Genomic DNA, 25,614 nt, shown 5'->3' with positions numbered 1-25,614 from the left:
TTGAAAGTTCCTTTTTTCCTTTCAACTACCTTGATTTAATTGTGTGTGTCCTGGCCTTCATTTGGAGGTGATGCTCTGAAAGCCATGTTGATACCTTGAGAACCACTGAGAGAAAGTCCTGACTGTGTTGGTAAGTTTGCTGGAGGCTACAGGTGTGGCCCAGGGGCTGGGAGGTGGTGACAGATTAGCAGGTACAGAAGTCATAATGTTAGGGACCTAGTCTTGTTGAAGCGAAATTTCTAGGGGGTCACCAGGAGAGATGAAGCTCATTTCAAGGCAGGGGCAGGGAAAGCAGAAGGAGCACTGCTGTCTTGCTGCTTCCTGCGAGATCTAGTAACATCAGCTTGCAGAATCCACTCATGAAGCACGTAGATTTTTGTCTCTCCACTTTCAGATTTTAAGTTCTTCAAAACAAGGGCTGTGTTTTCCCATAGTATCTGATTAAAGCTTGTTTCTTGCTTTCAAATTGTCTAGTGAAATAAGCCAAAAGCAGGTCTGCTGAGTGGGCAGGTGGGGCACACCCTCTTCCAGCTCCTTCTCTCTCCTGCACTTGCAGCTGTGGTCACCTCGGGGCAGGGGCTGGAGGAAGCCCTCGGGCTGGCGTAATGCAGCCCAACAGTTGCTTGGACATCACACTTTAAACCCCGGGTCAGCCCACAACTCTCAGTGCTAGAATATCATGGAATCTAATAGGCATGGTGAGCTCCTGGACCTTCTAGAAGATGGGCTTGCCAAGGCTCCCTCCGCTAACTTTCCTTCCTGCCAGGTCCATTGTTTCTAGGACAGGGATGGGAGAGGCAGCCTCTCCTTTTCCACTTGGTCCCACAGTGACACACTGGCTTTCAACACTGGGTCTTGGAGGGTGCGGTGACCCCTGGCCAGCTTTAGAGCAAGTGTTGTTGCTGCTGACAATGGGGCCAGCCCAGGAGTGAGGCTCCTTTTCATCAGCCTGTTTGTCCCTTTACTTCCTAGTGTCAGCAGTCCTGGGAACAGGAAATGGTTTGTGCAATAGGAAGCTGCAGGAAACTGATGACTACATACTTTTGAGCTTTGTGGAGAAAATTTCAACGTAGAGAGACTGAACACATTCCAAAATACGTGCACATGAACCAGAGCATTGCTCAGGCCTCCCGTTCAGTTCTTAAAATGATGCTATTTACTGAAAGCTTCCCGAGTGCCAGGCACGCAGCGAGGCACTCATGTCATCCTCACACCCATATGCTGCACCACCTGACCTCACAGGCAAGAGAGGACAGGTGCACAGAGTTTACGTGGCTTTTGGTAAGCGACAGGGTCAAGATTTGAACCCAAGGCCTCTTCAGTGGCTTCTCTGGATCCTCCTGCTCTGCAGCTGCCTCGGAGGACCAGCAAATTCTTCAGGAAAAGTGGTTCAGGACTTTCCTTCCGTCCCCGGGGAGGAAGGGGACAGTTCCTCTGCATTATCTGTGAGAGGCGTTTCTATAGTCTTGGCACACGGTTATGCTGTGCGGCTAAGGTATTATTATTTCATATTTCGGTGGAGAAAGAAGTACTTATTAAAAGGATCCAAACCAGTTGTCTGAGCCTAAAGATGAAAGGCCTCCTTCCTGCACTGGGCTGGATGCTGATAGCCCCGACGCCAGGCCAGCCTGCCTCTTACAGTCTGAGACTTGTGTCTGCTCCCTGTCCCCAAACACAGAGACAGGGCCATCTGATGAAGTGCCAGTGCCTTCATGAAATCAGGCATGGGACCAACTGAAATGTCGAAATCTGGTCAGCTGAGGGAGAGGAGAGAGTCAAGTCTGGCTGTCGGTCTACAGAGGTCAAGGACCTGGCACAGAGCAGGGCTGCTGCCTCTGCCACCAAGAGCCAGGCACCAAGAGAGGAACTGGAGGAGAAGGCGGCTCGCTGCTGGCAGGTCAGCTGATGGGAGAGTTCACAAGACCATCTTCAAACTCCTCACAAGCAAGCCCTTCTTCTCCTTGATTCACATTTGAGTTCGCTTTCCTGATCCCCTCACATTTTTCCTGCTCCTTTAATAGCTTCACCTGGACAGAGAAAGGACACAGGCAGGAGCAGACTCGTCCGTCTGCCGATCACAGCTTTGGCTTCCGGTTTCTCACAGCTGCTGAATTCCCAGCTCACACTATCAATATAGGGCATGCATTTGAGAACTGTGAAACAAAAAGGCTGCTCATTTTACCACACCACATTTTCTCTCCATCTAAAAACGATGCTCGCTACCAATGGATACTGAGAAAAATACAGTATCATTAATGTCAGTTAATCAAGTTGGTGGCCCTTGAAGATATCTAAAATGTAACTGTAACACATTTTACAGATTGGCTTAGACAGAGTAACTAGGAAATAATAAATGCTAGCATCATCAGAATTACTTGTACAGCTCAGCAAAGGAATGTGAATGGCTACACAGCGCTGGGGAAGAACAGAACAGAGATATTTCTTTGTGTGAAATATAGAGTTTATCATAAGGAGGAGAATGAATCACTTTCAGCTCTGGCAGCAACCTTTTTTTTTTTTTTAAACATATTATTTGGGGAAAATAGAAAGCAAAACTGAATCCTTTGGTATTTCATTGCCACCGGATAAATGTCATTTGTATAAACCATTCTAAATTTGGAAATATACCCAAAGAACCTATATGTATCTTAGGTAAAAAGTTACCACCTTCATTACATTTAGTAAAAACTCATAAGCCCAGCATTAATGGACATAAAGATATGAAATAATTTTCTAAATACGTAAAGAAGCCCACACAAACAGAGGTCATCATTGCAAGGTTATAACAATTGGTCCAGCATAGGCCTAAATGATCAGCGTCTGCCAGGACTGATGGGGCACAGCCAGGCATCTTGCCTTTGGTTGCTGGGTTGGGGAGTCCCAGGGGTTCCAGAAGAGGGCCTGGGAGTATGGCTCAGAGCAGTGATTGCTCACTGAGTATGTGGGAATCTTTCAAAATTTAAAAACTGATAACACTGTACTGGTGTGTACTGCTTGAATCTCAGTGCTACAAATAATCTCTTTTAATCTTTTTCTTTTTAGACAGAGTCTCGCTCTGTCACCCAGGCTCGAGTGCAGTGGCGTGATCTCAGCTCACTCAGGTTCAAGCAATTCTCCTGCCTTAGCCTTCTGAGTAGCTGGGACTATAGGTGCATGCTACCATGCCTGGATAATTTTTTATATTTTTAGCAGAGATGGAGTTTCACTGTGTTAGCCAGGATGGTCTCAATCTTCTGACCCTGTGATTCGCCCACCTTGGCCTCCCAAAGTGCTGGGATTACAGGCGTGAGCCACCGCGCCTGGCCTAACCATTTTTTTTTTTTGAGACAGGGTCTTGCTCTGTTACCCAGGCTGGAATGCAGTGGGATGATCTCAGCTCACTGCAACCTCTGTCTCCTGGGTTCAAGACATTCTTGTGCCTCAGCTTCCTGAGTAGCAGGGATTAGAGGGATGTGCCACTGCGCCTGGCTAATTTTTGTATTTTTTGGTAGAGACAGGGTTTCGCCATACTGGCCAGGCTGGTCTTAAACTCCTGACCTCAAGTGATCTACCGGCCTCAGTCTCCCAAAATGCTAGGATTACAGGCATGAGCCACTGTGCCCTGCCTGCTTTTAATCTTCTATCTGAATAAGTAATGTAGTGAATGATTCTGATAAAATATCATTGCTATACAGACTCTTTAATGTTAAAACCAGAGGTGCTCATTTTCTAACCAGTTATAGATTCAGGGAACTATGGATTCCCTGGCCTAGTTGCCACAAATGCTACGTTTTGTGCTGAAGAAGACATCGCTTACACTCAAAAATACTTCTCAAGAATCACTGAATTACATTGCAAAATACGAACACACAGTATCAAATACTAAGCTCTCCGTCGTCTCTACTCCTCCACCTTCCATTTTCCCTGTCACTGAAGGCAAAGAAACCTTTTGGATTTTCAGATGGTATGAGCGGCTTACATGGCTGCTTCCCCTCCATAGAGTCGAAGTATGTCTCTGTGTTTCTTTTTTTTCTTTTTGTTCATTCAAAGAAACAGTTATTTAAAGTAGACTACTCGTAAAGCATTTAAAGAGCAGAAAGAGGAATAAGACCTGAATTCTACCTTGCTCTACTTGTAATTTCATCACGAAGAGCTCTAGATGAAATTTTTTAGTGCTCCACTCTTTATTAAGTTGTAATGTGTTTAAAAAATACAAAAGATTTGATTTTAATTCTTTGGAAATTATAAAATTGTAACATTTTCAGCCAAATATATTGTATTGCCTAAGGGAACCAAAAATTCTTAGTGTGTGTGTGTGTGTGTGTGTGTGTGTATACATATATATAAAATAAAAATTCTCAGTGTATATATACATATAATACACATATAATTTATTTCAACAAATTGGATAAAATTGGACACCTAAAGGTTTTTATATTAATTTCTTATTGCCATTACATGACTATCCATCTGCATGCAGGGTTATCCTGGGTACAGACATAAAATTACAACAAGGTCAATTTGCTAATCTTGATGAGGACATTTTACTTAGAATCACAGAATTTTAGACCTTCGAATGATTTTGGAGATCACTTAGTTCAAGTCTGATTCACCATTACTTACACAGTGCTACACAAGTTGTTAGCAGAGAACAAATAGGGCTTTTTATACCTAGCAAACCAATCCTTTCTCTATATGCCATCAGCTAGAATACTGGAAACAAGAAAGACTCAAGCACCATAGGAATTTTATTCATTGAAGTACAGCTCCTGAGGTCCCAAGTTTAACTTACAGAAAGGTCAATGATGTGCCTTCCATCACTCAGAATTCCAAAGGTCTGCCTCGAATCTTGTCCTGAATACAGCAGCTGTGTGACATGAGTCACATTACATAGTTAACCCTCTCAGCCCTCTGCTTCTGCAGCAGTAAAATGGGGATAATTATTAACTCAGAGTTGTTGCCTACTCAGTAAACGAAGCGCCTGAAGGTTGATCAGGACTGTATAAATGTCAGTCCTTTTTCTGGTCTCACTGGGAACTCAGTTAAGAATGCATGAATATACAGAAATTACTGGCAAAGAACATTTAGGCTCTAAGTTAAATTTTAGTAAAGGATAATGGCATTCGATTAAATGTCTGGGACATGAATAGTCATTCCCCTTGTTGGAAAAATGTTTACCCATATTAACTTTATAAACTAACTCACAGACTATAAATCCGACAGTATCCATTTAGCACATTAAAAAAGTCTAATCACAGATTCATCCTAAAAGATCCAGATCCTGAAGGAAAGAAAAAAATAACAATCAACCCAATCCAGGAGGGCATCTCTGAAATTGTCTTGCAATCACAAAACCAAGCATCAATCTGGGAGTAGATCAAAACAAAATGCATCTGTAACTCCCTATCACCTTCCTATAACTGACAAATAGTTATTTTTTAGGTGGTTTCTGTTTAAATATGGAATGAAGGTTGGATTATAAAGCACAAGGACATGCATCCTGGCTGAGAATATTTTTACCTCTAAAGCTTCACTTGGGGTCAAATGAGTAGAAACCTTACAGTGGCAGTGAAGGTTTAACTGTTGTGCAGCAGTTTAAAATAAATGTTAAAACTACATCTGGAACGATCATGTCAGTGGTTTAAAAAGCAGCACGATTAACATTAGAACAGCTGTGAAGAGCAATGCCTTTCATTTTACAAATGCTGTATTTGTACTAGCAGATATAAATAAGCTTCACTGAGAGGAATCCATGTTACTATCTGATTTGTTCATTTCTTTATATTAAAAAAAATTCCTTTTGAGATCAGCCTGTGCAACATAGGGATACCTTCCCCCCGGGGTGTCCCTGCTACCATCTCTACCCCACTCTCCACCCCAATGTATGCCCAAATCCCAAGGCTTTTCCCTTACAAACACTCTAGTTTGATGTTTGAGGCCAAACGAAATATGGCATCAAATACTCTCTGTGGAAACTCCTACCCTAACCCTGGTACTTTTCCACTTCCCAAGACAGAAGTCACTGCTGTCTCCCAGCACTCTTTGCTCTGCCTCGAGATCAAACCCACCTCCCCCGTGAGGTCTCGCGGTCTTGCTACGGCTTCCAGAAAGGGAATGTTGGTGCTCACTGGTATTTTTACAGCATTTCTGTCTTTAGCCTTTACTTGGCAGTTACTAGCTAACTTTTAAAATGTACCTGCACCTGCTATTAACTCCCAGCTCAGCCCGTAAGTGCCTTAAGGTTAATGATACACATTTACATGTAACAAGTACTGGAAATATTTAAGATATTCACACTTGAAATGTTTCATTTTCAATCTTTTAACAAGTACCTGATAAGCCATCTCAAAATTTAAAAGGATATTCAAATCTATTAAGACAATAAACAATTACTTTACAAAGATACCAAGAATGCCCCTGTCCCTTTCAGGAAAATCTAAGGATTAGGATTTTTAAAAACAACAGTGGGACAAAAAGCCATAAAACACTGAATCTTATATCCAAAGAACATTTTAGTTTTTGCAAGAACTCTGTGGGGATAAAGGTTTGGAATACTGCAAATTTCTATTTTAAATGTCAAGAATAGCAATAAGCAAATAGAGACAATCAAATTTAAGAGAACAGAAAATATGTTTCCACTTCTGGTTACTGATGTTAGAATGTGGAACCATTTTTAGTGTCAACATATTAGATGACAATTTTTCACAACGGAAAACCTATTACAAGGATCTTTAACTGGAGGCTCACTCTGGATATATATTCTGTGCACATTGTAATTTATTCTGCATACCGTATTAAGATAACATTTTTGTAATAACGTAATTATTACAAAGTTAGTCTATTTTTTTTTTTTTTTTTTTTTTTTTTTTTTTTTTGTTTTTTTTTTTTTTTTTTTTTTTTTTTTGAGACAGGGTCTTGCTCTGTTGCCTATGCTGGAATGTGTGGTGTGATCACAGCTCACTGCAACCTCTGCCTCCCAAGTAGCTGGGTCCACAGTAACGTGGCACCAGACTCTGCTGAATTTTGTATTTCCTGTAGAGACAGGGTCTCGCTATGCTGCCTAGACTGGTTTCAAAATCCTGGGCTCAAGTAATCCAATTGCCTTGGCCTCCCAAAATGCTAGGATTACTGGCACAAGCCACAGCACCCAACCCTCTGCGGCTACTTACTTCTCCTAATCATCAGCTCTCATCTCTGAAATACGGCTCTTCTTGCCTACCTCAAATATTGGCTGCAAAGACGAAAAAAACAATGCAAAGATAAGGATTTTTCAGAGTTTCTGGTTCATAACAACTACTTAATACTTCTTTTGGACACATATTTAATAAGTGCCTACATGTACCATGTACTGATATAGGTGTTGGGAATTCCTAATAGAAGAAATTCCTTTTCGTCATGGGGCTTACAATGTTGCTGCCAGTGGCAAACAAGTTGACCCACAGATATGTCAAGTGGAAGGAAACAAATGCTATGAAAAGAACGTGGGGTAAGCAGATGGAATAAGGGAGGAGGTGTGTGTGTGCACACATGCGCCATCTTACATAGGGTGTTAAGTGTCGCCTCCTAAAGAGAACGTGTAGGAGCCGGGCTCACTGAGGTATGGGGAGAGGAAACACCCAAGGCAGAGTCCTGGGGATCGTAAGCATGCTTGGATCCAGAGGGACTGGGGGGTGGGGCAGCCAAGTGGGCTGTGGGAGGAGAGGAAGGATCTAAGGACAGTGATGCACCAGGGGCCACGGTGTCTTTTTGAAGGCCTTGGTAAGCTCTTCGGATTTTTTTTTTTTTTTTTTGAGATGGAGTCTCGCACTGCTGCCCAGGCTGGAGTGCAATGGTGGGATCTCGCCTCACTGCAAACTCTGCCTCCCAGGTTCACATGATTCTCCTGCCTCAGCCTCCTGAGTAGCTAGGATTACAAGCGCACTTCACCACACCCGGCTTTTTTGTATTTTTAGCGGAGATGGGGTTTCACCATGATAGCCAGACTGGTCTTGAACTCCTGACCTCGTGGATCCACCCATCTCGGCCTCCCAGAGTGCTGGGATTCAGGCATGAGCCACCCCGCCGGCTCTTTTTTTTTTTAAAAGAAGAAACCGTTGAGGAACTGTGAGGAAGTGAGGTGATCTACATATATTTGAAAAGGTAACACACAGTATCTATTATAAAATGCTGTAACCATAAGAGATTTAATACACAGGAAATGAAAATTGCCTATCATTGTTCTTTAATCTAGTTTAAGTGATTGAGCCTTATGAAACTGCAGTTTCTATTGGACAAAAATGGTGGAATACTGTCATAAAATTCAATCTGATTTACCGGATAGGGTGAGGAAAAAAACCAAAAAACATAAGCTTTAGAATATTACTGAATTTTAATCCCAGACACAGGAGTCATTAGCTGCATTCTTACACAAGGTACTTAACTTCGTCTTTCTCGGGTTTCCCCTTATTTGTAAAATGGGGATAACAGTACATAACCTAAGCCCAAGTTGTACTGATGATTAAATGATATACATACAGAGCGAGCATTCAGTATAGTGCCTAAAAGCTTAATAAGCGGGCCATTAAGGGAATTGCCTCTTTTACACTACCAGCATCAAAACCTTTTACAACTATTTATTTTTCTAACAGCAACAGCATTCATTACTTAGAGACCATAGCTTTTGATCAAGTTACTACTCCTTGCATTCAGAAAGCTCATCTTTAAAAAGGCAATTCAGTAAGTAAATATTCTACGGCTGTAAAAACAGCTAAGGCTGTTGGAGAATTTAAAGTATCTGAGAGTTAAACATTTTTTACGTTGTCTACCAAGCCTATTACATTTCCTCCATCAAAGTAACTTAATTTTAAAAATGAACTGTGTGCTTGTTAAATGAAAAGGCCAGAAGCTAATGGTCACTCAGCGCTCGTTCGAAATTCTTTTAGTACCTTCAGTACAACTCAAAATCAGAGGTGCTCCTCAGAGTGAGTGATGCAACGTTTTACAAAAAAAAAATCAGCTACGTTCACTGTTAAGTCCGAAGACAGAATGATTAACAGAAAATTTCAGTCGCGAATTACTCTCACAATGGACACCTGGATATTAAATAACTGCATTATTAACGGAATGTCATAAAGCATTTGCAACAAAAGGCAGATGCAGATTTAGGAACTGCCGACTTCTACAGATCAAAGAGGACTTCATTGTTGCAGTTCAGGAAATTCTTCCAAAAAAATCTAACTGCTGGAAATCCACCACACTGCACAGAAAGACCTCTTGCCTTTGAGCTCTTTCTTCATTTGTGAAAATGTTGACTTCTGCTTCTCAGACTACGCAAAGGCGCTTTATTTCCTACTGCGGCTTCATCCCCTCACGGAACACTGATGCCATCAAGGAGGAAGCATTTCGAGCACGACTGACGCTCCCTTATTGTTTGCTAAGCCGCCGCGCTCGGGTCTCGCTACGATTCCCTTTCAGAATAACGGGAAGGTGCCACAGATCGGTTCCCCGGAGGCGCGTCACACGCGCGGCCCGGGCCCCCCACGCCCGCCGCCCCGGTGGTGCGCACGCGTGTCCGCGCAGGCTTCCCGCCCGTCGAGCGCGAGGCTCCTTTCCGCCGTGCTGTTTTCCAGCCTCCCAACAAATCACGAACACCGAAGGGAACCACGGCGGCGACGGGAGGTGCATCGCGCGTGGTTCCCTCGGCGACAAAGCAGGAGCCCGGCACGCCGACCGAGGGCGCCCCGCGCAGAGTCCCGCAGAGGCAGACGCCGGGGCGCGCGCCTCAGAAAGCCTCAAACTCCTGTCCTCCGCAACCCCCGCCCCCTCGCAGCCGAGACCCGCGCCGCTGCAGGCCCGACGGCCAGGACAGGCCGACCAGCCCTCCGCACGGCGGGCGACGCGCCAAGGCACCGGCCGAAACGGCCAGACTCAGACCCTAGGCGGCTGCCGCCCCCAGCCCCGCCCCTCCCCCGCCCCACGCAGGCGCACTCCGGGCCCCGCGCCTCCCCCTACCGCGCGCTGGCGGGGCCCGGCGGGGGCGGAGCAACCCTCCGAATGGGCGTGGCCGCCAGCCTCGACGCGCGCACGCGCTCTCGGGGCCCACACCTACGTGTCGGGCCACGTGACGCCCACCCCGAAAGTCCCCCGTGAAGCAACAGGACGTTAAAAAAATTTCTCTTCTGCGGGGTGGATGAGAGGTTCTGAAAAAACTATAGTAACGAGGAGCGAGGCGGAGGCAGCGCCGGCGCGTCCCGCTGGGATTCCTCTCGCCCGCCGCGCCGGCCACGACCGCGCCCGCGGCCCCGCCCGCCCCCTGCCGTGGAAAGCCCCGCGTCCGCCGCACCCCGTGTCCAACAGCCTCGCAGCCCACACCCACCCGCCCCGGGCGCCCGGCACGGCGGCGACCCCATCCTCTACTCCCAGACCCGGGCCCGCCCAGCGCCGCCGCCCGTCACGCTCCCGCCGCCCGCCCCGCCGGGGAGGCAGGGAGGAGGTAGCCAGGCGCCAGTGGCGGCCAGGGTGGGGGGCGGCGGGCAGCGGGCTGCGGGAGCGCGCCAGCCCGGCCCCGCTAACGGCCGCTCTGCGCGGCCCCGCCCGCCGCCCGCCCCCGGCCCTCCCCCCGCCGCCGCCCCTCCCCCCCTGCCGCCGCTGCCGCCGCCGCCGCTGGCAGCGCCGCCTGAACTGAGGCGAACTCCGCCGCCAAGTGAGTGAGGAGGAGGAGGAGGAGAAGGAGGAGGAGGAAGAGGAGGAGCGCAGTCAGAGCGCGGCGGCAGCGGCAGCGGCAGAGGCGCCGCGGCGGGGACCAACCCGGAGAGACCCCCGAGCCCGCGGCACAGGCGGCGGCGGTGCTCAGCGGGCGCGACCAGCCGAGCTAGCGGCGGCCCCGGCTCCTCCTCGTCCGGCGCCAGCGGCCCGCGCCCCGCGCCCGCACTCGGCCAGCCGAGACCCGCCTCCCGCCGGCCTCGTGAGGGACGCGCCGAGCCGGGCGGCCGAGAGCGGCGGCGGCCGGGAGCGCGTCGGGCCCGGGCGGAAAGTGCCTGCGGGGGGCGGGCGAGCGCGCGGTGCCGGCCGCCCCGGGGCTCGGCGCGGGAGCCGGAGCGGGAGCCGGCGCGGAGCGGGACGCCGGGTCCCGAGCGGCCGGCGGCCGGGGCTCGCCCCCGCCCCTCCCTCCTCTCCGGCGGCGGCGGCGGCGGCGGCGGGCGGAGTGAGCTGCGGAGCCTGGAATATGGTCGGGGAAATGGAAACGAAGGAGAAGCCGAAGCCCACCCCAGATTACCTGATGCAGCTGATGAACGACAAGAAGCTCATGAGCAGCCTGCCCAACTTCTGCGGGATCTTCAACCACCTCGAGCGGCTGCTGGACGAAGGTGAGCGCCTCGGGCCCCGGCCCGACCCCCGCCGGGGCAGCCCCTTGCCCCACTCGGGATGGTGTGGAGGGCGGGAAGGTCACGGCCGGGCGGGACCGCGCGCCGGGGGGACGGGGAGGCCAGGAGGGCGCACAAAGAAGGCGCGGGGCCCGGCTGGCGGCGGCGGCGGCGGGCGGGCGGGCGGGCCGGGGTGGACCCGCCGGGGCCGGACGCTCCCCGCCCAGCCGGGACCCAGTGCTGCTGGCGCCCAAGTTTGTGCGGTGCGGAGGGCTGCGGGGCGAACGCGACGGCCCCTCTAGGTTTGGCGGTCACATTTCCGAGAGGCCGGCGGGGGCCGCGCGCGCTCGGTGGTCCTCGCCGAGCGCTCTCGAGAGCAGGCCCACGCCGCGCCGCCGGCCTGGAGGACGCGCGTGTCCCCGGCGCGGGCCCCGCTCCTCCGCTCGGTCTCCCGAGCCTGCCCTGTGTGGACCCCGCTGCCCCGCGTTCGGGAGCTCTTCCTCCGGGTGAGGACCAAAGCGGGGTTTCGTGCTTGGGGAATTGGTGCAGCTGGTAAATACTAAGTGGAAGTCAGCGTGGGGCTCGTTAGTTTAAGAAAATTCGGTAGGAGACCGAAAGTAATGCTGGCGTAGCCGACAGGGAGGACGAAGTGACGGCGAAAAGCGCTTTTTTTTCCTTTTGTTTGGGGAAGCGAGAACTGTTAGGGAGTTGAACTTCACTTTTCGGGGGTGGGGGGGGTGGTGGAGTGCGAAATACCGCGATGACAGATCGGAGCGCAGCCTGAGTTAGGAAGAACTTGGGCGGAGGGTTTGCTGTCGGGGACGCAGCCGCCTCAGTTTGCATGACAGGGAATCAAGACGTTTGGAAAGGGAGAAATAAAATTGAGGTAAAGTTTCCAAAAAGCTTTATGGAGCGCTGTGGGGAGCGAAGAATGACAAGAAGATTAATGTTGACCAACTCTGGAATTTCCTTAAGAAGTTCTCATAGCAGTACCTGGAGTATTAATTTCTAGTAGCTGTGGGTTTCTGCAGACGCCTAGGGAAAAAAAAAATGACTACATACACAAAAAATCTGTTTCGAAAATTGACTAGGTAGGATTTTTTTCTTTTTCTGCTTAGAGGCACCACCGGAGGAGTGTATAATGGAAACCAAAAACTGTAGGTTGAAGAGATGAATAGTGTAGTTTAGGTTTTTCGCAATAATTTCGAGATTTTAAAAATAGAGTCCGGGAAAAGGAATTTGAAGCTTGGGGAGTTGGAATGTCACTAAAGAACAAAACGCCGGAAATGTTTACATGATAAAAAGATGGTTAAAGAAGAATCCCAGGAGTTTTGTTGTCCTGAAAGTCGTAGAAACAAAAGTAGGAAATGGTTAGGTGTTACGGCTTTCTGGTCGTTTTGGTTACGTATGTTAAACATACAGCACTCACCCACATTGAAATGGGCATTTTCCACTGTTGGAACAACAGACCTGTTAATTTCAGGTTGCTCCAGAGAAAACTTCAGCTGTCCCTTTAAGGGGTTCTGCCTTTCCTATTTGTGTTGGCATTTGAAAGATTGTGGAGGCAGAAAACTTTCTGGAATGTCAAAAAAAAAAAAAAAATGCTGGAACTCTGAAATTGCGTATTTCCGAATGTGAGCGCTAAGGGGCGCCAGTTATTTTTTAACCATGAAAATGGTTGGAACGAAATGTGTAACATACACAATAATCTGACGTATATTAAATTTAGTTGAGACTTAAGTTTTGGATTATTTGATTTGTCATCACCTGTTCCTATATGTTTTCGAACATTGAAGACACTTTTCTTAAAATTATTGGCACAAGTTTATGACGTTTTAAAAATAACATTTTCTCCTTCGCATATTTTGGTTAAGTTAAAGTTTTAATAGTGCTAATAACAATTTCTGGTAAAAGTTTTTTTCTTGAGTGCAGTTGTTTAGAAGGAATCCTTTATCGACGATAAAATGAAAATAGACCTTGACAATGTTTAGGGTTAATTAAAATTAAATTGCACTCTTGAAATGTTGAATTCAGAGACTATAGGAGATTAAAAAAAAAAAAGTTTGAAAGTACTTCACCTTAGTATACTATTTAAAAAGCTGCATACTTCTGAGTTTCTTTAGTTTGAAAGGGCTTCTCACTTGTGCTTTATGTTGATCTAAAATCTCTTCATAATTTAGAGATGGTTTTTTGTTACCAAGTTTCTAACCTTTTGCTTTAATGATTTTTAATTTTTTCAAAACCAGAAATTTGAATTATGTCACTATTTCTAACCAAGGTGTATTTCTTTCTGGTTGGCAATAGTAATCGTTTGAGTTTAAAATGTAGGAGACCGAGAGGAAATCTCTTTATGTTTGTTTCCCCTTCCCTTTGTAATGTGGCTTATTCCATCTCTCATATTATTCTAGTTTTAGCCTTGTCAACTCCCCGTGTAAAGATTGTTTCTGTATGGCAGATGGTATGTTTAAAATGGGCAATATAATGACAAGGAAGTTTGACTGTTTTTTTATCAGACCAGTACAAACATGCAGGAAAAAGGGCTATTCCTTAGTGTGGAATAAGCTGTTTCCTGTAATTGTTAGCCTTATTATAAACTTAATTTGACTTAGGAAAAATATTGGTTTCTGAAGTCCATCACATTTTTTTTTTCTGGATGATTTGATTGTGAAATTTGGCAACTTGTGCTTTACCCCTTTGTGGTTTGTCATTGTCCTAAACAAATTAATCATGACTCCTGTTTCTGGTTAGGCATTACTTTTTGTTTTGTTTCTTGCCTGTAATGCTTGGCTGAAAACTTACTTTTAAATTTAGATAACATTTAGTAAAAATTTTACTTTAGTGATTGGCTTAATGAAGTTAACATACTTAAGAGTAGTTGTATTTTCTGATAATTAGAAATTTCAAATGAGACTTTTAAATTTATTTTAAAATATTTTTCAAAGAATAAGCTTTTAAACAATTTGTCACCTTACGAATTTCCATTTGGCAAGTTACAAATTTGTGGATTGTGTTGGTTTTCCTAGTTGATGAAGACTTGAATGTTTTAGAATGAGTATTTTAATTCCTTGCCAAATTAATCTTTAGCCTGTATGTTGACTATGGACAGTCCTTTTGTTTTACCGCTTGTTTTTGTTTTTGTTTTGTTTTTTGTTGTTGCGGGTCGTGGAGGTGTGTGTACCAGCTCTTCCACTCAAGTATCTTCAACATGGCTGTTTTTTAAAGTTGTTAATACATTCTAGATTGGGCCCATCATATGAAGGACATAAACTTGAGTTTGAAACCTTTTATTGAAGGTAGAGATGATTACAGGATTACAGATAAAACCTAGGTCTTAAACTGCTCTACCTTTAGAGAGAAGTTTTCAACTGAACCCTGAGCAATTAATACATAGTTTTTAAGAAACCAATCTTTTTCATGAAACTGAAACAACAGTAGTTGAATGGAAATGGTCTTAATAAAGTTTAGAATTGAGGAGGTAAAGAGTACAGTCTATTAGACTTAATAATACTGAATTAGGAGAAAATGGAGAATTAGTATCTTAAAAGCAAATTTTGAGTTTTCAGTTTTTTAGGTGGAGGAGGGGTTAAAACCACTAGCTAATATGGAAATAAAAAATGTGTAATGAAGAAGGACAGCCTAAATCTTTTTATCAGAAAAATTAGCGTGTGGCTCAGAAAAAGAGAGCAGATGGATTAGAATTAGAATGCCTCATTACTGATTTGAAAAATACATTTTCATTTTTAGATGGTCTTTTCATTTGTTTTTATAATAAATATCCTTTCTGACCTCAGTTTAGTTTCTAACCTGCCTGCTCCCTCTCTTTTAAATATATGAATAAAAATATTTTGTTAAAACTTCCTTTAATAGTTGACATTTTTTCATGTTAATATTTATTTTCACTTCTTTTGCCATAATTATTGGATGTATTTACTGTTTTCTTACCATTTTTTTTCCTGAGAAACAGCTCATTTACAAAAGCTTTGACTTAAAAATTATATAGTTGTTGATATTTAGAGGTCTCTTGCTATGGAGATTTCTTACAAAAAGGTTTTCTTTTTGTCTGAAGAAGCAATTATTGTTGTCAGTAATCACCTGTAACAAACAGATTTTACTTAAGGTGAAATAATCTGTTCTTTAGGAGCTAAGATTTTGCTTTTGTACACAAGCCCTTGAATTAGTTGTAGTAAGAAGGAAGCGACTATTTATAATCACTTCTTTCCATGATCTTTTCTCACCCAGGAGGTGTCACCAGCTATATATTGGCAGTAATGGAAAAGCTTGTTTGTATCACCATGGGGTATTTATTAAACATTCATTCTGTACTTTTAAAACTAAATTCCCCTGTAGGTGAAAGGTGATTCCTTTGTAAACTTTATCCAGTTTACATGTTTTATAGTAAAAGTTGTATCCGACTGTAACACACTTGAGTTGATAGAAATAGGTCTCTTTGCTAGTCACATTTACTAGTATATTTGGGATGAACACTTGCTTACATGACTGAGAATGTCAAGTTAAATCAAGTTAATTTGACTTCTTAAATGCTGTATGCATATTTTATTTCTGTTATTGCCTCACTAGTCACTGTCACTGTCCTGGAGCTGATTGAAATTGGTCAGTTTCCCATAAGAACAAATGGTTTTTGTTTTCCTTTTTCAGGGAAATAGATTTCTGTGGCAAAAGAAGTGAAGTATAATGAAACACTCATGCTTTGACCTGGCCTTCACTGAAGCATGATTCAGATTTTTGTTTTTGAGACCAATATACTTAGACATGTAAGGGCTTTGCTTTTGTTTTTTGGTGTCCTTTGCTTTTCGGTTTGGATTTGATATCAAGGAAATTAATTATACCAGTGTGATCATTGGGGTAACTTTTTATAAACTGACTGGAACTACAATTTAATTTACTTGAGAAATTCAGTGTCGCTAATACATTTGTTTGATTTATTTATTTGATGTTACAGTTGTAAGCAAAACTTGCTCTTCTTTGTTGGAGGTGGAAAATGCTATGACATTGTTGGGTTTTGTTTGTTGATAACTTAAAAGGCAGCCCACTGAGCAACTTTCTGCTATTGGTATGTCAGCTGTTAGACGAACATATCCAAGGTTCTATTTTAAGGCCAAGGGATGGGGGGTGGTGAGTGGGCCTATGTTAGGAGGTCATACAGATATATACCAGCTTTTTATGTACATGATCAACAGGATTTCATTTTTTCCTCCAACCTCCGCTGTATTTCACATTAAGACAGCTTGATGTGAATTTTAAGTGCGGTAATGTGTTGTTTCTCCTTAATGATAACTTTTAGGGAATATTTATATCCCTTTTGAAAATTGGCATTATCAGTTTGGGACCCAAAATAGCTAGATTATTTGATGTTCAGGTAAGGGTTTTACAGTGTTCTTTTCATTTAACAGAAAAGCACAACTAACAGCAAATTTTTATAGTGAATATAGTTTGTTATGTTAGTGGGACTGTTAAGAAATTTGTTTATAAATATAACCCCAGTCTGTGTAGGGTACTACTTTCTATGGAGTGATCATTATAGTTAGCATTGGAATGTAATTATCTGCCATATAAAAATTACTTTCTTGAAGATGCCTGCCTTAGAGCCTGGCCTATGTACACTTTCAGATGTTTGTTGAATTAAACATGTTGACATCTTAACATCATTTTTTGATTTCTAGTTTCTCAAAGAATCAAAGAAAACCCAGAGGTGACGTTAGAAATATTGTCTAATAATTTTAAGAAATGAAGCAATTGTGTGATTGGAGATAGTTTTGTGCCATTCGAGGAAAAGGCACTTGTATTTTTTCTTAAAAATAACTTTAAAAAAGTGTCATGTTATTTGTAGTACTTGCCATCAAAGGTGCTTATTTTACTTTACTGTCATTGTTGGGAAGGAGATTTAGAAAGAGAAGATTGCTTTACTTAAGCAGTGTAGTTTCTTGCCAGTTGTTATACCAAAAGGTATCAATTCATAAACAGAGAAAAACTCCCAGTGCTCATCTCAGCTCTGGAAAATTTTGGCATTTATGGACTTACATAGGTAAATCTTCCCCCCAGTTAGTTACCCTTTTCAAATTCCGCATAAATATAGTTCTTGTACTCCATGCAAAACACCATAGATTGGAGATTTCTTGTCCCTAAGTGCCACTTTGATGTGTTCAGGATAAATAAGGACTATATTTTAATGATTTTAGTTTAAGAGAAAGCTGAGTATATGGCTGATTGTCATTTAACACAAATAGCTATTTGTTTTAAACACAGGTGTCTTTAATTTTAAACAGTGCCATTACTTAGAAAACTGATAAATTGAAGCTTTCAGTGAACTGAAACTTAGCTTTTTTTTTTTTCTTTTGAGCCAGAGTTTTGCTCTTGTTGCCCAGGCTGGAGTGCAATGACACGATCTTGGCTCACTGCAACCTCCACCTCCTGCATTCAAGCGATTCTCCTGCCCCAGCCTCCCCTCTAGCTGGGATTACAGGCGCTCACAACCACACCCTGCTAATTTTTGTAGTTTTAGTAGAGATGGGATTTCACCATGTTGGCCAGGCTGATCTCATACTCCTGACCTCAGGTGATCCACCTGCCTCAGCCTCCCAAAGTTGGGATTACAGGCGTTAGCCACCTTACCCAGCCTAGCTCATTTATTTCTAAAATGTCTGTTGCTGTGTTTTAGCAGTAACAGTGTTTGAAAATCTGTGATGAATTTTTAAAAAATATATTGCAGAAGTGATTTATCTAGAATTCTTACAATTAGCAAGAAAATGGCTGTACTTAATGTTTTTATCATTTCTTCAGTTTGTTGATGTGGAAGCTCTAGTTTGAAAATCCAGCAATCCTATCAAGTTTAACAAGATAAATTATGTACATAATATTGCTTCATATAGTCTTACATTTTTGTAGAACTAAATTTTGAGGCTAGGGAAATGAATCAATTGACTGTAAGGTTTCTAACACATTATTTATGATCAGCAGAATTTGTCATATTCTGCTTAGTAGATAATCAGATATTGAAGTGTGAGAACATCATTAGCTGGGTGTGGTGGTGTGGTAGTCCCAGCTACTTGGGAGGCTAAGATGAGAGGATTGCTTGAGTCCAGGAGGTCAAGGCTGCAGTGTTACAGTTGTGCTACTGCACTCCAGCTTAGGCAACAGTGAGTCCCTGTCTTAAAAAACAAAAACAAAACATCAAAATGGAGTTACATCCATCAAGTGGCACCACATTATGATCACAGTATAAGTAAAGGGACTGTGTGTGCAGATACTTAATGTCCGTAAGTGAGGACATGCAGTGAAAGTGAGCTGGCCTTTATGAAATCTTTGAGAGTGAGTACTGGGGCTGGTTAAGTTCTAGCTGAGAAAGGTTTTCAAAATGATCTGGTTGGCCTGGGGCCTGAATAAGTAAGTAGCAGGCCTTAAGTAAGCACCTTGTTTTTTGCTTTAGTGCAGGGCAGGCCATTGTAAAGACTGGGCATGACCTCCTGGTTGGTAGCCAATCATTGGGGAGCCCTTGGCTTTTAAGCTAATTTTATGGTTTGAAATATATAAGGAAAAAAAAAACGCAAGAAGACATTTAGTACATTTTAAGAGTAGAATTAGGAAAATGCATGATTAAAAAAAATCATGCAGTTTTAAAATTTTGAACCTTCAATGTCATAATTTTATTGGTTCTCAAAATTATCTTGCAGATTATATCAGAGTGCTGTGTTTTAAAGCTACAGGGGACTTGAGAGTTGGGGGTATATTCGTAGGTGCAGAGACTGAGATCTGGAGCAGTTGTGACTTGCCTATGTCTCAAGGCAAGTTGGCAGCAGAGCTCTGGAGCAAGACACTCACTTCTCCCCTCTGGTTCGTTTTGTGGTGTGCCTCTCCACAAGGGGAGCTGGAAGGAAAAACCTGGAATATTTCCGTATTTTAAAAAGCTGCTGCTGTTGCTTCAAGTTGTGAAGGTAAAGAAGAAAAAGCAAATAGTTTTTTGCTAATTCTGTGATATGCTGGTCTTGAACAAATGATGGTCAGATTCTTAGAATTTATTTTTAATGATAACTTTATAATTAAGAGGCTAAAAGTGAGAAAGGCATTTTTAGAGGATTTCAGTTCATTCACTTAAAGTTCTTTGTAAGCAAAGGCTAGAGCCTCAGTTTTTTGAGTAATATAGTAAAAATAAATCTGGGTGTATTTAATAATGTCGTTGCTATTATTTTCACTAACTACTCAAGAGGAAACTTTTGATTAGGTGATTTAATATAGAAGTATACTATTGCAAAGTGATTCAAGTCAGGAATATGTATTCTTGTGTCTGTTTTAGATCAGCATGGGGTAAACAGCCCCCCAGTTATATAAGGTAGGTAACTGAAGAGTGACACCCAGGAGGTGGATGGTTATAAATTGAATGGAAACAGTGCTGCACCATGTAGCTACCACATCGTATTCTTGATGCCAGCATCTGGAGGATGATTGACTGCTCATTTCAAATAATGCAAACAAATTAAATGTAAGCCCCGGTTCTTTGCTGTATCACAGTAATTGTATCCCTTTGATACGGTTGTTACATGGCAGGTGAATACATTTATTTAAAAAAAAGATTTTTCAAACCAGGGTCAAAAAAATTACCCTGATACTGTACCTAATTGACTATTGTCGCTGGTTCCACCAGGGTTGCAGTGATGCCCCCATTGTCATGAGAGTATTCAAGTTTTAACTCTGTATGTGTGCAAGTGCACATGTACATGCATGAGCCAGCATAAAGATGAAATGAATTTATGTTTTTGTGCATATGCTGATGAGACCCTGTGGTGAAGTGGTGAGTGTTCGGTACTATAGACCTGGGATCTAATCATGACTCTGCAGTTAACCAATTAGTTTGGCAATCTTGGACGAGTTAACCTCTCTGAACCTCAGCTTCTTTATCTGTAAATGAAATTATCAACTGCACTGCCAATCTTAAATCCAAATACTCTGAAACTCATGAGTATTCGGAAGAGTCTCTCATACTATAAAGTAGCAGCATCATCTGCTTTCTGTCAACATTTTAAAATTGTTTATGATAAACAATTAGATAAGCAAAGCAGCTTTTAGAGAATAAGTAAAGAAAAAGAGAGAAAGGTAATTTAGCCATCTAGGTTCAGCTAGTTTTAATGTGCACGAGAATCACTTAACACTCTGGTAGTTTAGAGGAAGTCACTTTGAGCTGAACTGTCTAGATACGTTTGAGAAGTGGAACCTGAGTCGGTATTAACAGTTGGTATGATTTAATGAGGTAAATAGGAGGTACAGCAGTGCCAGCACCATGGTGATGGGAGACTGCAAGGCTTAGTCAGGAAATATGTACAGATTAAGTTAGCTGGAATGGCACATGCACAGATCGAAGTAGTGGGAATTAAGAGAAGACTACAGTGAGAAGCGGTTAGAGCTGGATTGTGGTGGGCCTTGAAGGCCAGAATATGTAGTCTGAATTTTATTCCGAAGGTTGTAAGGAATCTTTAAGGCTTGGGTTATTTTGAGGTGTCAGAGTGAACACTTTGAGGATAAACTAATGAGAATGTATAGAATATATACCAGTTTAAAGTAGACATTGAATTCAGTGTGACGAGTCAAGCTATTATGTGTGTGGTTAACCCATTAGGAAAATTTTTTTAATAGTTATATTTTCTCAAAATAGTATTAATAAAATATTTATATTGAATTTTCTGTATTTTAAACTCCTTACAGATTTTTAAAAATGTTTTAGGTAGAAACGAACATGTCAGTCTTTTCCTTACTTACAGGTTAGTATATTCGTACTGAAGGATTGAGAACATGTGGGACTCATTTGTTTAGGTGTCAGCCCAGTTTTTAGTAACTCAGAGAATTGAGCTTTCATTTCTTTCTTCCTTTTTTTTTTTCTTTTTTTGGTATTTTTAGTAGCGATGGGGTTTCACTATGTTGACCAGGCTGGTCTTGAACTCCTGACCTCGTGATCCTCCCACCTTGGCCTCCCAAAGTGCCGGGATTGCAGATGTGAGCCACCGTACCCAACCTTGAGCTTTCGTTTCTATATGAGCTAAAGACAGTTTAAGAAACTCATGGGAAGAATCTTAGGAATTCTTGAAGAAAATTTTGTCTCAATTTCAGAGGTTGATTAAATATGTTTTACCAAGTTTGATGTGGACTTTTAAAATTTAATTGTATTAATTTTTGTGTTTAGTTATTTTAAGTAAAAGAGGTATCTTGACATTTTGTCCCTAAAGAAATACATATTTGTGTATCTTTAAAAATTAATGCTTTCCTACATAGTGATATTACACCAAACAAGATGGGTTAATCCTACACATAATGCAACAACCAGTCCATATTCAGATTTCTTAGTGGATCCCCAGATATTCTTTATAGCTGGATTGTTCAAACCAGAATCTTACTCAGTACCACTCATTAAATCTGGTTGTTAGGCCTTTTCAAACCTAGAACCATCGCTCTGTTTTTTTTTTTAATGACATTGATTTAACTTCCTTGTTTAGGACTTGTTCCTTTATGCCCTGTGTGTCTGTCTATTACATTGGAAGATCTAGAGTAGGTTCAAGTAGAGCATCTTCCACTAGAGAACAGGCACAATAATAAATCAGGAGGCACAGTAACTGGTTCAACCATCAGAGAAGCAAAGATTGATACCTGGATTAGAGTGGTGATAGATGGCTCCTTGTATTTTAAAGGTAGATTTTTTTTTTTTCTCTTGGAACCAGAAGGTAGACACTATATTAGGTTGCCCCATCAACATTCATACCATGATTTTAACCAGTTGCTTATTTTTGCCTGAATCAGATTCATTAGAGTTTGCACCAGATGATATTCTAATTCTGCCATTCTTTCTGCATTTACTTGACATTCTTTGAAAGGTACAGCTTTCTGACACCAACAAGGAAATATATTGCTGTTTTGAAGTAAGTGTCTAATGGGGCAAGCCAGATAGATGCTGTTGCCTATTATTTTGTTCTCAAAGTAAAACGTTGGTTTGCTAGCTGCCTCAAATGGAGACCAATTATTTCTCTTTTCTAATCATCTTTATAGACCCATGGGTTTCATAGATTCAGCGTATTTAAGTAAACTATAATTAATTTTGATGTTAAAATTATTAGAACATTAGTGATAATTTTGATGTTAAAATTACTAGAACTTTAGCTAGTGATAGTCTCCTTTATCTGTTGAACTCCTACTTGCTGTATGGGGCAACTTTTTCTTGGGCATGTAGAAAAGTTATGCCCCAAGCCCCCCTTATGCCTTGCCTGTTCTGGAGCTAGACTTGGCCATTTCTCTGATAGGATGATATTAAAGACTTGAATTTAGGTGTTAAACATGTTCATTAATCTGAGGATGTGATTACTTCTGAGCCATTGTCTATAGACAATACTGATTTTAAAATTGATTCGTTTTTATGTTTTCAATTCAATTTTAACATTTTAATTTTATAGTCATATCTTTATTTTTTTTTTTGCCAGCCACGACTAGATTAATGTTGTTGTTGATGGTGACATACTTACTTGCTTTATTCTACAATATTAAGGAAAATGCTTTCAAAATAATAAAATTAATAATATTACTAATAACAGTAAAACTATCTTTAAAATTTATAGATTTGTTTTAGACATGTTACAAATAATAGATATGGCCGGTGACCCACCATTCTTCTGGTTGATGACAATTTTTTTTTTGGGAGGGTGGTCCTCATTTATACTAATTTTTAATTTCTACTTAATCTTGTTTTTGACTTTTTGATGCTGTCATTTATTAGCTGTGTTCTTTTGTTATACTTACTGCTTCTGTTAGTTTTTACCCTATGCTCAGCAGAAATGGAAAATACACATATATTTTAAAATCGTGTGTGTGTGTGTGTGCGTGTGTGTGTATGTGTGTGTGTTACAGCAGTATGATCTAAAAAGATGGTGGTTGTTTTGTTTAGACTAGTGCTTTGTATCTTAAGCATGAAGGGTAGGGAAAAAAGAATATGACAGGCAAAATGTTTCGATTTAGTGAATTCTTCTGAATAATATCAGTAAAAGAATATACAGATCTTAAAAGCTTTTAAAGTCCTATAAGTGGAGGAAACCTCATAGGTTAAAATTGTATTTTTCAGTAGTTGCAAAATCTCTACTGCAAACTTTTTGTCATTAAGAACTTTTAGTAGTAAGGAACGCGTGTTCCAGCAGATGGGGATATTAGTACACGAAAGAGAGCAGTTAGTGATTAAAATGTGTTGAGAAACAACCCTTTTTCCAGAATAGGAAAATGTTCTCCTTTAAATTGTAAGGGAAGAGCTGCTCAGGAATATGACAAATAACAGTTATTTAATTAAATACTTTGAGTAGCATGTGAAAAAGTTGTGATAGTTCTTTAAAGAACTTGTCTTTTTAAGAGACTATATGTTGGTATGGTGACCATATTAAATATAACTAGTTTAGGACATCAGATTGATTGCAGCTATTTTCTGAAATAGTTTCTGCCTTGACAGCTCAGTTTGAAGGATTTTTGTTTTGGAGAGTGACTGAGTCACATATATTGAGAGGTATCCTGTTTGTACATTTTCTTTGTAATTATAAAGTCTTTAACCAGGCAGTTGATTTCTGTTTATTAAAATAAATCAGGAGAAAATGTGTCATAGTTTACTATATGTTATATGAAGAGAAAGTTCTTTTGGGGATCATAGTTTTATCATAGTAATAAAAAATTATCAGCAGTAAAAAGATAATCTTATCTCACTTTTTATTATAGTTTATAGCATTACGACATACTTTGTTAGTTTTTATAGTAGGTAAATACTACATAGGCTGCTTTAAAATGTGCTTTGCAATTGTTGAAGAAATGCTAATTTAAGTTCCTTAGATGTGATTCAAAAGTGTACTTCAATGTATTTACATTATGTTTTCCTAGTTCGTTATATTGAGCTGCTTTTTTTTAAATTGGTCAAGGCAATTTAAAATACTCTTGCCTTCATTGACTTGAAATTGAACTCAGCACAGGAGAGAAGAATATATCGTTTCTATATAGAGAAACAGGGAGGAAGAGATTGACTTTGCCACCGTTGTAACTGATAATAACTTGGATTTTGCTCCCTGACCCCCAGCCCCACTTTTCCCTCTTTTCTCTTATTCCTAAATTGTAGAGAATTGAAGATCGATCCACACATTTTCAATTCATCTTTGGCAGTGGCATGGTTTGTGACCTCTTTGAGTCCTGGAGAGGCAGTGGTGAGGGCACAAAGATAGCATAGGATATCATTGTTTTTAAAATCTTAATGGGAATTACTACTTTTCAGGGAAATATAGGAATGACCAATTTTGTGTGTACATTTTAAGATTGTTTCTTAGAGTTTATGAGAAGCTTGAATTTTTTCCTCTCAGTAATCCTAAAAAACTATTGTTATAAAGAACTTCATATTTATCATAAATATTCTTTATCTTATTAGGAAAAACTAAAATATATCAATTAAAAAGTTAAAAGTACTCATGATTCACTGATAATGGCTCTTAATATTTCTTTCTAGTCCTCCCACCAGTGTTTATGGATATAGTGAAATTGGAGTTATTTTTTTTCAAAAAATAATTAAATCATGAGCATTTTTTCTTGCCATTTCATATTCTTTGCAGATGTAATGTTTATAATGACATATTTCATGCTGTTGAGGTATATTATAATTTACTTAACCTGTTGGATGTGCCATTTTGCTCTCAGGAAGTGTGTGTAACGACTGCAGTAAGTGGCTTCAGAAGTTAAGTTACAAAATATTCTAACTTGGCACCATGAATACCAAACTCTTATTTTTGCAATGCAGTTAATCTGAAGTAAGCATTTTATGCTGCATCGCAGAGAAAGTGGTTGTTAGCATGCAACATGTGATTTTCGAGTAATGTCAGAGTTGCATATTTCACATACTGGTTTTTAGTGATTTGACATACTTATTTGAAACTTTTCATTTTATTCTAGGCTGTTTGGTTGTATGCTATTAATATGTGTGGGATGTTATGAAGGGTGCACTAAAGCTTCAAATTCATTCCTTCAAGTTATCTCAGTAGCTGGAAAGATAGTATTTAAAAAAAGTAACAAAGGAAATATAAACATACCAAGAAGACAAAAGACTCGTGCTGAAGATGATGCTTTAGGCTGAAGAGGCTATGGAATATTTTGGGAGAAGAGGTATTTTCACCTGGCTCTTGAAGGACAGATGGGATTGAAGTAGAGAACACGTAAGGGAGTGTTGTTCAAGACACAGGGAATAGTGTTCTTGAATGTGGGAGCATTCTGAGTACGGAAATAAAGTAAATAA

At 41.4% G+C, this 25,614-nt stretch overlaps 1 protein-coding gene across 8 annotated transcripts in view; it reads left to right on the top strand.

The window, feature by feature from the left end:
- Positions 1-10,634: 10,634 nt before the first annotated feature.
- The window catches only part of QKI (QKI, KH domain containing RNA binding), a 170,586-nt gene continuing 155,606 nt past the window's right edge, over positions 10,635-25,614 (top strand). For 4 of the 8 annotated variants that reach the window (XM_017537893.2, XM_037741717.1, XM_017537925.2 and 1 more), the window contains exon 1: positions 10,635-11,324. In XM_017537893.2, coding sequence (XP_017393382.1) covers positions 11,183-11,324 — 142 coding nt within the window. In that variant the 5' untranslated portion in view covers positions 10,635-11,182. Of the gene's footprint in view, positions 11,325-22,213; positions 22,238-25,614 lie in introns of those variants that run through there. The other 4 variants (XM_017537905.2, XM_017537898.2, XM_037741721.1 and 1 more) reach the window with 2 other exon arrangements.

Source organism: Cebus imitator, unplaced genomic scaffold, assembly GCF_001604975.1.
Source record: "Cebus imitator isolate Cc_AM_T3 unplaced genomic scaffold, Cebus_imitator-1.0 Scaffold6, whole genome shotgun sequence".
NCBI classification, from domain to species: Eukaryota; Metazoa; Chordata; class Mammalia; order Primates; family Cebidae; genus Cebus; species Cebus imitator.
The sequence above is the reverse complement of the archived record's forward strand: the minus strand, read 5'-3'. Positions and strand labels throughout refer to the sequence as shown.